The sequence below is a fragment of the Nicotiana attenuata genome, unplaced genomic scaffold, assembly GCF_001879085.1.
Source record: "Nicotiana attenuata strain UT unplaced genomic scaffold, NIATTr2, whole genome shotgun sequence".
In the NCBI taxonomy this organism is placed as follows: Eukaryota; Viridiplantae; Streptophyta; class Magnoliopsida; order Solanales; family Solanaceae; genus Nicotiana; species Nicotiana attenuata.
Genome location: NW_017670965.1, coordinates 119,275 through 135,761, shown reverse-complemented (window position 1 = coordinate 135,761; position 16,487 = coordinate 119,275). Strand labels below are relative to the sequence as shown.

The 16,487-nt window shown below is 38.1% G+C and overlaps 1 protein-coding gene across 1 annotated transcript; it reads left to right on the top strand.

The window, feature by feature from the left end:
* Positions 1-5,595: 5,595 nt before the first annotated feature.
* On the top strand, positions 5,596-16,395 carry LOC109244880 (external alternative NAD(P)H-ubiquinone oxidoreductase B1, mitochondrial-like). Its single transcript, XM_019412042.1, has 10 exons — positions 5,596-5,756; positions 6,190-6,466; positions 13,534-13,737; positions 13,940-14,190; positions 14,285-14,504; positions 14,705-14,809; positions 15,019-15,282; positions 15,422-15,543; positions 15,928-16,047; positions 16,132-16,395. Exons 1-10 carry the CDS (start codon positions 5,677-5,679, stop codon positions 16,217-16,219), a joined length of 1,731 nt encoding a protein of 576 aa, XP_019267587.1. The 5' UTR covers positions 5,596-5,676; the 3' UTR covers positions 16,220-16,395.
* Positions 16,396-16,487: the final 92 nt, after the last annotated feature.

Here is a 16,487-nt window from a genome sequence, read left to right as displayed (position 1 = left end):
GTGCTCTTGATTTCAAAGATAGTTAGGATGAGCATTTGCCACTCATAGAGTTTGCTTATAACAACAGCTTCCACGCTAGTATCCAGATGGCACCATTTGAGGCATTGTATGGTAGGAGATGTAGGTCTCCCATAGGGTGGTTCGAGGTTGGAGAAGCTGAATTGATAGGGCCGGACCTTGTGCACCAAGCCATGGAGAAAGTAAAAATTATTAAAGAAAGGTTGAAAACTACTCAGAGTCGCCAAAAGTCTTATTCGGACGTTCACCGCAGAGATTTGGAGTTCAAAAAAGATGATTGGGTGTTTTTGAAGGTTTCCACCCATGAAGGGTATCATGCGTTTTGGGAAGAAAGGAAAATTGAGTCCAAGGTATGTCGGACCGTACAGGATCATTCAGAGGATTGATCAGGTGGCATACAAGCTCGAACTACCACCCGAGATGTCATTGGTACACGTAGTCTTCCATGTGTCTATGTTGAAGAAGGTCGTGGGAGATCCGTCCACTATTGTGCCAGTTGAAACTATTGAGGTTAATGAAGAACTGTCCTATGAAGAAGTTCCAGTTGCCATTCTTGATAGGCAGGTCCGGAAATTGAGAAATAAGGAAATTGCCTCCGTAAAAGTGTTATGGCGGAACCAGCAGGTTGAGGAAGCCACTTGGGAAGCCGAGGAAGAAATGAGAAGGAAGTACCCACATTTTTTTGTATAGCCATGTAATAGTTTTTATGCATTGGGTTCCTATGAACTCTGTATCCTTGATTTGATCTATGTAAAACTGTTCTGTTTTATTTTGGTTATATGTTGCCTATGCGGCTATGGTTAGTGTTGTGCAAGTTATGTTATGTCTATGAAATAAGTATATGCTATTAGGATATGTTTCTGGGGCTCTCTGGCAGGTGGATAGGCCTAGATACAAAGGAAACTCTAGCGAAATTTTTGGAAATTTAGGGAGTTAGCCAATTTGGGGCTGTTGACATGTTCCATGATTGTGAAAAGCCGAGGTTGCATAAAGATATCTAATGAGTGAATCTTGATCCTCATTCGAGGATGAATGATCCTAAGTGGGGGAGGATGTAAGGCCCCGTGGAAATTTCTATTCAAAACCCGAGAGCTCGTAGTGCCAAGTTAGGAATACGTGTTAGAAATTTGTAAAATTCTTCGCGGCTCGCGAGCTCGCGAGCCGCGGTTCGGACCCTTTTGACTGATCTATGCATTAAAAGTTAAGGAATAATATTTTCCAAAAAAGTGCATTTATGCGGTCCATTATGTGGTCGTATAATAGCTTTGCGGACCGCATAGTCGCCGCGGAGTCAGACAGTTTGATGGTAATTTTGAGGTCAACTATGCGGCCAACTATGCGATCTCATAATCAATATGCGGGCCGGATAGTCATCACATAATCCCCTTGGAATTTTGTGAGGGGCAGTTCTGCGGTGCATTATGCGACCGCAGAACTGGTATGCGGACCGCATTCCTGTCGCATACCCGGGCAGTTTGTTTAGGTTTTTGAAGCCATTTTTGCGGTCCATTTCGCGGGCCACATGTCAATTATGCGATCGCATATGCGATCACAGATTTTGTCGGGGCTCCTATTTTCTAACTTTTAAAACCCGACCCCATCCCATTAAAAACACCCCATTAGACCCATTTTCTGTTATTTTACTGCATATAGAGTGAGAGAGGAAGTTCTAGAGAGAGGGAGTGATCTTCATCAAGTCCCCACTCAATTTTTGTCCCAAATCCTTGAAGATTGTCAAGTGAAATTACTAGGTCTTCACCTTAAGAGGTAAGAACTTGTGCCCTAATCGATAATTTCGAAATTTCTATTAAAATAAGTGATTAGCAAGTGAGTTCATAGGAATAAGAGCTGATAATCTTACATGCATAAAAGATAATGGGGTATGGGGAGGTTGTGAACTAAAAAGGATAGCAATTGGAGTATAAGATTGAAGAAATTCCTCACAAAAGGGACCTAAGATCACAATGCACACTTAGTGCTTGATAATATGCTCAAATGAGCTAGAATCTTAATCATGTCTCTAATTCTTGGTTCAATTTGTAATTCCTATAAAATAGATTGAAGTTGCTAAGAGTCCCGGAACTTTGTAAGAATTTAAGGAAAGCTCTATTGAGGTATGTATGGCTAAAACCCCGTCTTTTTAGAAATTGAGCTCCGTTGGTGTTTGTATAAATGCGTTAAGATTAAAGTTGGATTGTTGTATTGATTGTTATTTCACATGAATTGGTGTTGCAACTTTATATACGTGAAAGGTGTGTCTCAATATGATCAATGTGCTATTCTTGGTAACTTGAAAAGGTGCGAAGAATATGAATCATGTATTGAAATGTTATTCTTGAAGCTGCGTTTGTTGTGCCATCTATGTGAAGTTTTATCTATGCTTACAATTTAAATTGCTCTTGTGTGCACCTATTATCCTAAATTACAAAGCTAACATTGAAATTAGGAATGATGCGAAATGTGCCCTAGTGCCAAAAATGATGTGATAGTTGTGGCCCCAAGTGCCTATGAAATGATATATGTGAAACAAAGATTGAAACAAGACGATTAATAAAAAGGGAACAACGTCTTGGTAAGGCGGCCTAGCCGATCGGGCCGAAATCAGACGCCATGCCGCACACATAGTGGTATTGTGCTGATATTGAATTTCGGAAAAAGAAAATGAGATTGTGATTGAGGTATATGTCTCAAATGAAGCAACCTAGCCGATCGAATTGAGATCGGACTCCGCTCAAGATAGCGGTGGTATTGTGAACAATGATGAACAGCATGAAATGCCCCAAACTAAAAGCAATGGAAAATTATGTGAAAGTTGTATGATTCTTTTATTTGATTATCTGGTGATCGTTTTAAGCTTTCGAATTATACTTGTGATTTCCTTATTCTTGTATGAAAGTTCTTTCTAACTAGATGGTGTTTAGTTATACATACTAGTACTAATCCATGGTACTAACGTCCCTTTTTCCGGAGGCGCTACATTTTTAAATGAATGTAGGTGGCTCTATAGCGGACAGTGCCGATCGCGCGTAGCAGAGTGTCCTCCTCTCAAAATCTTGGTGAGCCCCTTTTTCTTTCAAGGGGTTATGTTGTACATCTTTTGTTGTAGACTTCCACTTTTGAGGTATAGCCGGGGCCTTGTTGCCGGCGTTATCATAAATTGTCTTTTGTATCCATAGAGGCTCCGTAGATATTTGTGTGGGTTATGTGTGGGTGTTGGATGGGTTAATGAACTGTGTTGTAACTCTATACTCTAGTTCATCTAAACTATAACTATACAAATCTTGGAAACTTAGCCATGATTTAAGATTTGTGATATAAAAATGAACTAGCAATGTTGAATGTTCGATTTTGCTATTGTCTAAATAAACAAAAACAGGGTTTCCTTATTCGTATTGAGTTGGGTAGAAAGTGTTAATAAGGCTTGCTCAGTTGGGTTCACTCGATTGAGCGCCGGTCGCGCCTCCCGAGGTTAGGGCGTGACATGCGGTCGAGGTCGACTAGGAAACAGTGGGATTTGTGGCCGGGCAGTCAATGATGGTCGAGATCAAGCATCAAGGACAGAACACTAACGGCTAGTTTTTGTAATAAGATATTAAAGAGAATATTCCATTGAATATTTTCTGCACTTGTACTATTAGGGTTGATTATGGATGTGTCTCATATAAATAGAAAAAGAGATAAGGGGATGAAGCATGTAATATTCATTTGATAAGAACACTTTTTGAGAAGAAGACATTCTCTCTAGCAAAGATACAAACTCTCCTTTTTACCAGATTCGATCCTCTATTATTTCATACTTTTCCATCAGATCTTAGAATAGTTCCAATATTCTAGGATTTGTTTGTCATTCATTACTGTTAGAAAGAAGAATCATCCACCTCATTCAATATTGAGTGAATCATTCTCCTTATTTACATAAATATCATTTGTTGCTATTTATTGCTTGATGTTCCTTTATTATTGGTCGAATCCTTTAGAATATTAAATGCGCACTGTTTTCAGTACTCCACCAGCATTATCTCACGTTATTTATGCTAACTAGTTCTAAATCTAGTGATATTATCACGAACTAGGTTTAATCCTTTATTACACAAAATTTAATAGTTTAACCGAAAGTATATATTATTTTTTTTTGTCAAACAATTATGTTATCCGTTGATTAAGCTTATCCTCCAGTTATGAAATTGTTTTATTAAGTTTTGGCTATATACACTGGAAGAGGATAAGAAAGGAGCTAGTAAAACTAATGCTGGTGAAAAAAATAATAAAATAAGAGAGAACCTTACAAGAAAATACGAGTTGAGGAGTTCTACTAATTAAGAATCCTGAAACAAGAATCTCCAACTTCACAATATATAGTTGCAGAGGTAGCGTGAGAAAAGTTTTCATATTGTTGCGGCAAATTTGGTTCTAGCACGTAGTAGAGTGGACTTGAGTAGAATGCATAATAGAAATCTCAAGATTGACAGATTCAGCAAGCTGTCCATGTACTTACCACTCGACTCGACAGACGTTCCGTGCCTACGAAGAACCAACCTCTGCACAAGTCATTTTGTATAAACTTCCTTTTATACAAACCATCAATAAGATCTTAAAGCTTTCTTTTATATCATCTTTTTTCTTTTGTCCTTAATTACAATTTATGTTATGCTCCCAGTGTCCTTCCTTCATGAATGTTGGATTTTTAGCATAGACACATAGTGAATTCAAAATATTTGTTATTGATTAATAAAGATTTTAGTTAGAAAAACATGCTGAATAGGAAGGAAGTTGAACATTTTGACAAGAGAATTGGGTTAATTAATTCTGAACAATTCTAAATTTCAACAACTACGTTTCAGTCCCAAGTAAGTGAGATATGAATTGGTATTGTCTTGCTCTCTCCAAACGGGCTCATAATCTTCTTCCTTTTTACTTTATTCAAACACTAGCTCAAAAGCATTTAAAATAAGTAAATCCAAACGGTCATGAGAAAATGAGATGTAATGAAGTTCTACAATGAGGTCTATATGGATGTTAACTTTTGTTGTCATTATCTGTAGATTGAGTTTTCTATTCTTGAACGAATTTATGCTTATTTATAAATAACATTTTATATAATTAAGCCACTAAAAATTTTATTACACCAAATATGAATTGATAACCTAGAAAATTATTACCATTGGTCCCAGATTTTAATCATTTTAGTAAATTTGAATTTGTTGAGTTGGATTTTTATGGAGAGATACTAAAATGTTTAGACAAATACTCATATGATTAGGAGTTCAGTTAGATGTAAATACTCCATGTAGGTAAGTATTTACGAGAATTCCAGTTCAAAAGTTCCTTTTAAATCATAACTTCAAATGATAAATATTCATTTTTGATGAATCCCCTAATATAGGCCTACACCGAGTTAATAAAATTTATACCTTTTGGCTGAAAAAATTGAAATGGTGAATAGGAGTTTGTTACAAGTGGCGTTACACTGTCTTAATTTTAATTAAGATCTGTTAGTCCGGTGTTGACTCGATCGGGTAAGCCGTTCCAAATGCCATGCTGGCCAAAGTGAAGCTGCCACATATATATGCTTTGACACTCTCTGTATGTTCAATTAGCACTTCTTCCATAGCCTTTAATCAGATCATCATGTAATTAACAGAAACACAAATTAAGAAGATGAGGGGTTTCTCATTTTTTAAAAGAGCTCTCCATATCCGCTCTTCTTATTCCAGACTTTTGGTTGCCTCCTCTATCAGGTTTGATCCCTTCATCATGTGCTGGATTTTGGTCATGTTTGCTAATTATTAACACTTTCTCATTCTTCCTTATCTACTACTCTACTATTTTTTCATATATTTCTCTATGTTATGCATAAAATATATACAAATTTTTGTGACTACCGCATATAAATAGTTTTAAATTGATCTTTGCCCTATGTAATACAAAGCATTGGTCTTAATCCAATTATGTGTGACTGTATTACAACGTTTCTGAATTGCATATTTTTTTAATCTCTCTATTTTTTTGTTTGCTTTTGGACTCCTGGAATTCCATCAATACTTTTTTTTACCTCTTTCTTAATTTGCAATGTCAACTTCGGGCTTATTGTTGGCCCTTTTGTTCTGATTGTTCAATTTATTAGTAATATTTTTTAGAGACTGATCGCTTTTCTTTTGTATGATCTTACAGTAGCGGAGGTCTCATAGTATATGCAGAATCTAATGTAGACAGCAACGAAAAAGTTGTCCAAAAGAGTCTATCAGATTCAGGGAAGAAGAAAATAGTGGTACTTGGAACAGGATGGGCTGGTACTAGCTTCCTAAAGGATATGGATATTTCTTCCTATGATGTTGAAGTGGTTTCTCCGCGTAATTACTTTGCATTTACTCCATTGTTACCTAGTGTCACTTGTGGAACTGTCGAGGCACGAAGCGTTGTTGAGCCAGTCAGGAACATTATAAAGAAGGTAAGATGAGTTCTCATTACAACTTGTTTCGACTGTGAATTATATGCATTCTCATATCAATTTATCACTTAAATATGATAAAGCAATGTAGCTTGGTGTAAATAGAGTATATAATTGGATCGTGGTTGTCACACCTCCTTTTTTACACACCTACCCCAAAGGTAAATGTATAAGGGAGTTTTTCCATTTAAAGTGACATTATTCGAAATGGGATTATTTATTTGTTTTTTAGAGTCGCCACTTGGGATAGGATTGGCTTTTGGTGTCCCAAGTCACCGGTTGTCACGACCCTAGTTCACCAACCGTGAACATGTCATGACGGCACCTGGTCCCCATGACCAGGTAAGCCTAACATTTGCGGAAATATAAAAGTTGCGAAAAAATAGAGAAAATCAAATCAAATATCTAAAGGAAACTGTACTGAATGCCGCTTGGCAAGTACAACTCAATATCACAAGTCTAAAACAGTTCCCAAAACCCGGAAACTCACGGGCAACACAGGCTACAGAAGTGTATAGTAAAGGTTCCAAACTCCAGAATTTCTAACAACCGAAGAAGGAAAAACTAAGTACTAAAGATAGAGTAAGAAGGAGACTCGTCGGTCTGCGGACGCAGCAGATCTACCTCGAAATCTCCGTAATCCTCCTACCCCACTGATAGTGCGCCTGAGCGGAGGTACATGGATGATCTGCACATGAAAAACATGCGCAGGAAGGGCATGAGTACACCACAGCGGTACTCAGTAAGTGCCAAGCCTAACCTCGGTTGGGTAGTGACGAGGAAGGTCAGGGCCCTGCTGAGACAAAATATAATAATAATAAGTTAACAATATAAAAATCTGACAGATATAATAAGTACTGCAGTGAGATAAGACAAGTCAACGAGGCTATAACAACTACATGAGTACAGAATAAACACAGAGTAAACACAGCTCAATACCAATGATAACAATGAGGGTCTCCCAGGATACCGTCCTGTAGCCCTTTTCCTCAACTGTCTAGTGGATCTCTCGGGATACTGTCCCGTAGTCCATCATATATGTACATCCGAAGGATCTCCCGGGATACCGTCCCGTAGTCCAACCATCAATGTGCAGGGGGATCTATCGGGAATCGAACCCGCAGTCCCAAAGTAAAAGTGCAGGGGGATCTATCGGGAATCGAACCCGTAGTTCCAAAGTAAATAAACAAGGGGGGAGCTACCGGAATCCCACATCCGTAGTCCCAATGTAAATGCGCAATCACAACCAGAAGGTACACGGAAACGAAGTACAAAATACAAGCAACAGGTAGTACTGACCTAGCATGCTTCACGTAGTACAGTCAAGGCAACTTAAGCAATTAGGCAAGTTAAATCAACTAAACATGCTTTCCTAATCTAGCACAGGTTACAATTGCAAGTAGAATAAAGCAAATATGAAAGGAACTCAATCTCAATATCTTAAGAAAACCGGATTTTCAACAATTGGCTCAATTACGCGCTCGTCACCTCGCGTACAAGGCACTCAAATCAACAAATAACAAATCCTAAGGGGAAAGGTCCCCCACACAAGGTTAGACAAGCCACTTACCTCGAACCGGCTCAATATCAACTAGAAACCACGCTCTTGCCACGAGTATCCGACTCCAAATGGCCCAAATTTAGTCAATTCAATTACACATCGTAAATAATATTGCAAACAACTGATTCCACTATTAAATTTAAAGTTAGGGCGCGAAAATAGGTAAAATGACCAAAATGTCCCTCCAGCCAACGTCTCGGAATCTAATGATTTTCACGTTTTCAGAACCCTCGTACTCTCACGAGTCCAACCATATAAAAAACTCCCAAATCGGAGGTCAAATGCCCCCTCAAAACCCAATAGTTTGGTCTATGAACTTTCACCCAATTTTCATTCAAAATCCGAAATTTAAAGATGAAATCGTGATTAGATTAGTGGGTATTAAGCATAAAAGAGTAGAGAATCGTTACCCAATCGTTGCTCTTGAAAAACCTTCGAAATTTCTCCCAAATCCGAGCTACATCTAGCTTGAGTTTTGTTAAAAATGGCTAAACCCTCGTTTTGAAATGTTTATATCTGCCCAGGGATTTTGTTCTACGCGATCGCAGGAGTAGGCATGTGATCGCAGAAGAGTAAAATTGGAAGGTCCAGAAATTGTTCAATGCGAACGCAACCAAGGTATTGCGATCGCAAAAGAGGTGAAAGCTGAACTGTGCGATCGCGGACAGCTTATGCGATCGCATAGAAGGGTTTGGTCCCCCCTCCAGAATTGCACTATGCGATCGCATGGTTATTGATGCGATCGCAATGAAGAAAGGTTCTGAACAGCTGAAGGGATTTTCTGCAACATTTTCCAACTCCAAAGTGCTCCGTTGAGCACCCGAAACACACCCGAGGCCCCCGGGACCTCAACCAAACCTGCGGACATATCCCATAACATCATTCAAACTTGTACCAAATCCTTAAACCACCTAAAACAACGCCGGAAACACGAATTAATCAAGGATTCAAGCCTAAGAACTTCAAATTCCAACAAAACACGCTTTCGATCAAAAACCTAACCAAACCTCGCCCGAATGACCTGAAATTTTGCACACACATCCCAAATGACATGACGGAGCTACTGCAACTTCCGGAATTCCAATCCGACCCTCGGATCAAAAACTCACTATCGGACCGGAAACTTCAAAAATTCAAACTTCGGCATTTCAAGCCTAAATGAGCTACGAGCCTCCAAAATACATTCCGAACACGCTCCCAACCCCGAAATCACCTAACGGAGCTAACGGAATCATCGGATTTCCATTCCGAGGTCGTCTTCACACTGTCCCGATTACGGACCATTTTTCAACTCTTAAGCTCTCATTTAGGGACTAATTGTCCCAAAACACTCCGAATCCCAACACCGAACGTCCCGGCAAACCAAAATAGCAGAAATGAACTTAGGGGAAGCAGTTAATGGGGTATCGGGGCGTAAATTCCAAAAACGACCGGCCGGGTCATTACGCCGGTTTAACTTGAATCCCAAATCGAGGAAAATTTCGACTTCCCAATTGGAGTCTGCGAACCAGAAATTCTGAATAAGGAATTTTGTTGACCTGAGGGAAGGTGTTAGGCACCCCCGGATCCCGTGGTTCTAGCACGGTCGCTTAAATTATTATAAATGGCTAAAATCTGATTTTTATACATGTTCAAACCTATAGTGTACTTTTAGAATCATGTTACCGCTTTTAGTTAAAAAAAAAAAATTTAAAGAAAGTGAACGTCGTTTAAAAATATATTTTTGGATCACGTCACATGAAATGCACCCGTATCCTTGACACATTCTTATTCAACGTTTTGGGAATTTGGATTTGGGTCGCATGAAATGCACCCTGTATTTAAGAAGGTAAAATTATTAAAAACGCGCCTAAAGTGGCTAACGCGTTATTATCTTTGCGGGAGGCCGTGAAATTCGTTAAACGGCACGCCCCGAATTCTAAGTTGTTTAATTAAGTATTTGATGAGGGGCCCGAGATTTATGTGTTTTGTTTGGCGAGACTCATCTCATTTTTATTTAAAGGCCAATCTGATGCAAACTACGGTTTTCTATTTATTTGTCTCTACAGGGCCCTAATTAATATACATTACTAATTGCTATTGAAAGTAATCAAGGAAAATGGGCCTCAAGTTCAAGTCCACATTTGAGCAAAAGGTAACACCTCTTAGCTCAAGTGTGCTACTTAACTCAAGGGCCCAAAGACCTATCTTGTCAAAATTAGTCCTCATCCAGGCCCTTGACTCCTGAAATTGGTCCGATATAAACTAGACACAATCAGTCGCTTTGTTGAGCCGCTGCCAGCTTTGGGCTCCAACGCAAGCCCCATTAGCGAGCTGGGAAAACTGGAATTGGGCCAGCCTGTGCGTGATTGGGGCCCAAACGTGTGCAGTAGCAAGGAAAGGGAAACGGCAGCCCAATTCGGTCAATTAACTAATCAGATTATCTCTTTTATTGCAATATTAAGTTCCTACACATATTTGAAGCAATAGCTACTGAAGTGTTCAGACTGAATTATTACTTGGATTCACAATGAAAGCGTGAAACAATCCTCAACTACTGTAAGTGAGATTCAAAGTGTGATAATTAGTACTGCACTTATGACAATCCAATACAAATAACTATAATGACTAACCAATTTCTAATGTAATCCACTTATACAGTACGTTTGGCAATTTAATGACTAACCAGTAGCCAATGTAGTGTAGTAGCTATTCAGTCCAGACATGGAATCCAATTATACAGTACTGTTATTCAAAAACAAAAGAGTCCTAATTTGTCAAATGCTAGTTACTGCTACTATACGACCTAATATGAAGACTGATGTGCACATAAGCGAGCTAATCATGAAATTAACATGAGCAAACGGTCATATGAAAAATATACATGAACAAATAGAAATCTAAACAATTCGAATGCTTAAATCAACCTTCTATTTCAGATCAGAACTTCAGTTACAAATTTCCTTAGCTTTTGGCCATTGGAGGTTAAGTAAGTACCTGGAATTAAGCAAAACCAGAGAAGAAATTAGAGTCAGTGATTTGACAGCAGCAATATCAACAGGAGCCAGCCATATTTCAACCCAGAATTAATCTCCGGTGAACTCAATGAATGTTTAACACCAAATCAAGCAGAAAAACTGATCAAAATAACTGAATGACACCAAATGAACTTGAAAATGCACCCAACACACTTCTGAAACCTCCACAACCAGAAATCAAACTAGAAGATGCAAACCAACAACTAGAGTTCGAAATTGACCTAAGGGAAACTAATGCAATAGTAATTTTTGATTTTTTTTTTATTGCTTTTGTTTTTGTATGTTTGAAAGAACTAAGATCTAAAGAGTTTGGATTTGAAATTCAAATTTCAGATTCTTATGAAACTTGAAGAATATTTTTGGGGGAATTTTTGTGGCTTCCAAACTTGTTAAAGAAGGCAGGGGTACTGCCTTTTATAGGCAACAAATTAGGGGAAGCTTCTAGATTTCACTTACCCCTTTTCCCCCTCTTTTATTTTTAAGTTTTACTCACTCAGTCCCTTATTTGTTGACTTGTTACTCAAGTTACTTCATTAAGTTTCTGAAATTACAATTGGCACCCCATCTAGAACATTCTAGGGCTTTCCAAATCAGTTACTTCAAGATTCCCTAATTGGAATTACCCAATATACCCTTGATTTGATTCTGAAATTACAAAGCCTATATCAACTAACCCAACCCCTTTTACCCTAGTCAGCCTTTGACTATAGTTAAACTAACCAATCTAATTCAGCTATATCCAAACAAAGATTAAAATTAGAGCTAACTAATCTAATTATTTGAAATTGGACTTTGACTCTAATAAACACTAATATCCTATGGTCAAAACAATGAACTAACCAATAAAAAAAATGGAAACTAAAGTTTAATTCATGTCAACATATAATCATGCACGAAGTCAAATATGAATCACACAAAATCGAACAGCATCAAAAATTAAAACAAAATTAACTAAAAATCAGAAATCATGTAGGCAGAATCAACCAAAACGAAAGTTAAACTAGAAATCAAAAATTATGATAACAAAATTTATCGAAAGAAGAAAAATAAACAAGGAAGAAAGAAAAGAACAGAAACTCACGGATATGGTCTTCAATGAATTGAATTCGGATTGAGCCCCCAAATAACATTATACGTTTGTTCTCAAGAACAAACGTATCAGGTTATTTAGGAACTCAAATCGATCCTTGGACAGTCTTTTAAAAATCCAACAGTCTCTCATAAACCCTAGATCTAAAATTTTACAAGTTCCGGTTGGATTTGAGGAAAATGGTTTAGGGGTTTAGGTAAAGGAAGGTGAGGGGAGTGTGGGGTGTGGGGTGTGAATTTGGTAGGTTTTGGGGGGCGCCGCCGCCGTGCACGGTGGTGGCGGCGCCTAGGGTTTGGAATATTTGAGGTGTTTGGTTGGGATTCGAAAGAAAACAAGGGTGGATTTGTAACGAGGGGGTTGAGATGGTATAGGGGTGTAAGTTTGGGTGTCATTGGACACCGGCCGCCGCCGTAGGCGATTTCCGGCGGCGGACAACGGCGGAAAGCGGTGGCCTGAGAATCTCTAGGTTAGAGATGAGAGAGATGAGAGGGTAAGGGGGGTCTGAGGGGGTAGGGTCCGTTAGGACATATATATATCAAGAAACATCGTCAGTTCTCATCCGTTGGATGAGGAAGATCAAGGGCTGTGATTAAAACTTGGGGAAACGGGGTCGTTTTGGGACGGGGCAGGCCATGCCGGACTGGGCTACTGACTAGATTGGGCCTGGGCATGGGGTGATTTTGGTCCGATTTTGGAGTCCTTATGTGCATGGCCCAAAATCAAAAACCTTTTAATTCTTTTTATCTTTGTTTTCTTTTCTTTATTTTATTTTCATTTTGTATTTTTGTATTTTTTTCTGATTTTATTAAACGCAAGATTAAAATAAAAGATCCAATTGACTCTACAATTATACTAATTAAAATTCTAAAATTAACTAATCTCTAATTTAAAAGGAAACTTAAGACAAATTCTAGAAATTGAAAGTGAAAAATGCAAAGACCATTTTTTGTTATTTTCTTTATTTTTGTAATATTAAAATGCATACTGTTTTGTATTTTTGGAATTATATCAAGTAAAATGCACACAGAAATGCAAACAAGACACAGAATCATGCAATTTAATTCCTAAAAATTCAAATAATAAAGAAAAATCCTAATTCTAAGGAATTTTGTAGGAGTAGTTTAAACGTGGCAAAAATCACGTGCTCACAGTGGTGAAACAAGATTTTCTCTAAGGGGATTCAAAAAATAAAAATAAAAAAGTAAACACGCAAAGAAACTAAGGGAATTTAACATCTAATATGGGTGCATAACCTTATATACACAGTATAATTTTCAGGCGAAGAGGGTTCGGCTGAACCCCCTTCCGCCCACCTAGCTCCGCCCCTGACTGGATCATATAGTGTTGTACTTGATTGATACAAATGTATTTTTTTTTAATTCTTCCTTTTTCGTGACAGAGAAGTGGAGAAATACAATTTTGGGAAGCAGAATGTCTCAAGATTGATCCTGAAAATCATAAAGTTCTTTGCCATTCTCTTGTGGAAAATTTGGTTGGAAAGAATGATTTTGCCCTAGAATATGACTATTTGGTTGTAGCAGTAGGAGCTCAAGTAAATACTTTTAACACTCCAGGTGTCTTGGAACATTGTCACTTTTTGAAGGTATAGTCTTTGCCTCTAATGCCCTTTCCTGATTAATTAAAATGGTGGATTCATAGCACATTTTTCTCTACACAATATGCAACTACATGTATTTTAAGACCTGATTAATTGGACAGTGACATCTTTCCAATCGCAAGAAGATTCTTTTCTTGAGCTGCCAAGTTTTAGATTTCTCTAATAGAATGAATCATGTGTCATACAGGAAGTTGAAGACGCTCAGACGATACGGAGAACTGTAATAGATTGTTTTGAAAAAGCTGTGCTCCCAGGCTTAAGTGAAGAAGAGCGAAGGACGAACCTCCATTTTGTTATAGTAGGAGGGGGTCCAACTGGAGTGGAATTTGCAGCTGAGTTACATGATTTTGTTCATGAAGATTTGGTAAAATTATACCCTTCAGTTAAGGATTTAGTGAAGATTACAGTCATCCAATCTGGAGATCATATCCTGAACACGTAAGATTTCACGAACTCAAGTGTCAATTTCAAAAATGAGATTATTCCAATATTGGACAACTTATTGGAGATCATAATGTCTTTGAATGTGCAGGTTTGATGAAAGAATTAGCTCATTTGCTGAGCAGAAGTTTCAAAGAGATGGAATTGAGGTTTTGACAGGTTGCCGTGTAGTTAGTGTTTCTGAACATTCAGTTAACATGAAAGTAAAATCTACAGGAGAATATGTTGTTGTACCTCATGGGATGGTTGTATGGTCAACTGGTGTTGGTACTCGCCCATTTGTGAAGGATTTCATGGAACAAATTGGCCAGGTATGTTTGCAGTTAGCACCATTGACTGTTTTGTCAATTAAGCTCCAGTAGAGGCTCAAAATAGCAACCCCGTACACTAAGCTTCTGCTGTGCTGCGAGAAAGAGTCGTGTCCATTATATACATCCTTATACCTTGGCAAAAGTGCAAGACCAATTAATCATGACCATATATGTGTTTTTTTTACCCGTTTCTTTGGCAGGGAAAGAGATGGATTCTAGCAACTGATGAATGGTTGCGAGTAAAGGGATGTTCTGATGTGTATGCTATTGGTGATTGTGCCACTGTTGATCAACGTAAAATTATGGTATGCAAATCTTGACCAAGTACCTATGCCTGAAGTATTTCAGGAATTCTTAATCTACAGGATATTCCTCCTCAATTCTGCTTTAGCCCCAATATTCTTTACATTCTTCTGCTAGCACATCAGTTAACATTTGGTGGATTCATATTATTGACATGCCTTTGTATTTTTGACCTTCAATATGCATTTTTGTGTGCCACTATTTGGTTCAGGAAGATATTTCAACCATATTTGAAACTGCGGATACAGATCATTCCGGAACCTTAACTATTGAAGAATTCCAAGATGTTCTAGAAGACATAATCATTCGATATCCTCAAGTGGAATTGTATCTGAAGAGCAACCATTTATTTGAAGTAACAGAGTTATTCAAGGACTCGGAGGGAAATGAAAGAGAGGAGGTAGATATTGAAGGATTTAAGTTAGCTCTTTCTCATGTAGATTCCCAAATGAAGAGTCTACCTGCTACTGCTCAGGTATATATATGTTGGTGATTGTATCCATTGATGACATCCTAGTGTATTCCTGTAGTCAAAGGGAACGCAAGGACCATTCCTTTTGTTTTACTACTTCATTTTTTGCTATCAGTTTCAAGTTTTTTACTTCAAACTGTAGGTTGCTGCTCAACAAGGTTCATATCTTGCTAGCTGCTTTAACCGTTGGGAACAATGCAACGCTAACCCTGAAGGCCCTCGCCTCTTTGGAATTGCTGGGCGTCATGCATTTTTACCCTTCCGGTATGGCTTGCTCACACTAGCATGATCCAAGACTTGTCTCTTTTGTTCCAAAAATTATACTATCATATATGCATCAGGGTAGACCGTCTACATTACACCCCTTGGGGTACGGTCCTTCCCTGGACCCGAGGATGAACGCGGGATGCTTTGTGCACTGCACTGCCCTTTATTACGTGAAGGACTATTCTAGTAAAAATTAATTTGTCCCTTATGAGTCTCTTACATAAGTTCCTCAGTAAGGAAGTGCAGAAAATGATGATACCAAATATTGTTAGGCTATAGGCAATCAGCAAGTTGATTATCCTCCCTGTAAATGCGGTATAGGCATGGTCTATCCAAGTTGGCTAACAGGTACTTGCAATCAATATTATTGTTCCATTTCAGATATCGACATTTAGGGCAATTTGCACCATTAGGTGGGGAACAAGCAGCAGCAGAACTTCCAGGAGACTGGGTTTCAATGGGTCGTAGCACACAGTGGCTCTGGTATTCTGTGTATGCAAGGTCAATATGTTTGAATTCATTTAATGTTTTTTCTCCTTGTGAATTCCAAGAGTCTATAATCTGGTGATACTATTTGCATTTCAGCAAGCAAGTTAGCTGGCGGACAAGGATCCTAGTCGTCTGGGACTGGACAAGAAGATACATTTTCGGAAGAGATTCAAGCCGAATATGATGACCTTTCCTTTTTAGATCACACCGAATATTATTAATTTGTTCATACACCTAACCTAATATATTTCATTGTTTCACTTTTTTAGTGAAACCAAACAACAGTATGTATTTTCGCTTTAACTCCTGTTTTTCACCATCACAATTTTAAGTAATCCTACACTATTCTGCGTTATTTTATTTATGTAATTTTTCGAAAGTAGTATTAACTAGTATGTCAATTAGTTTAAAATTTGTATTAAGTTACGAATTCAATTTAAAGCATCGCGCAT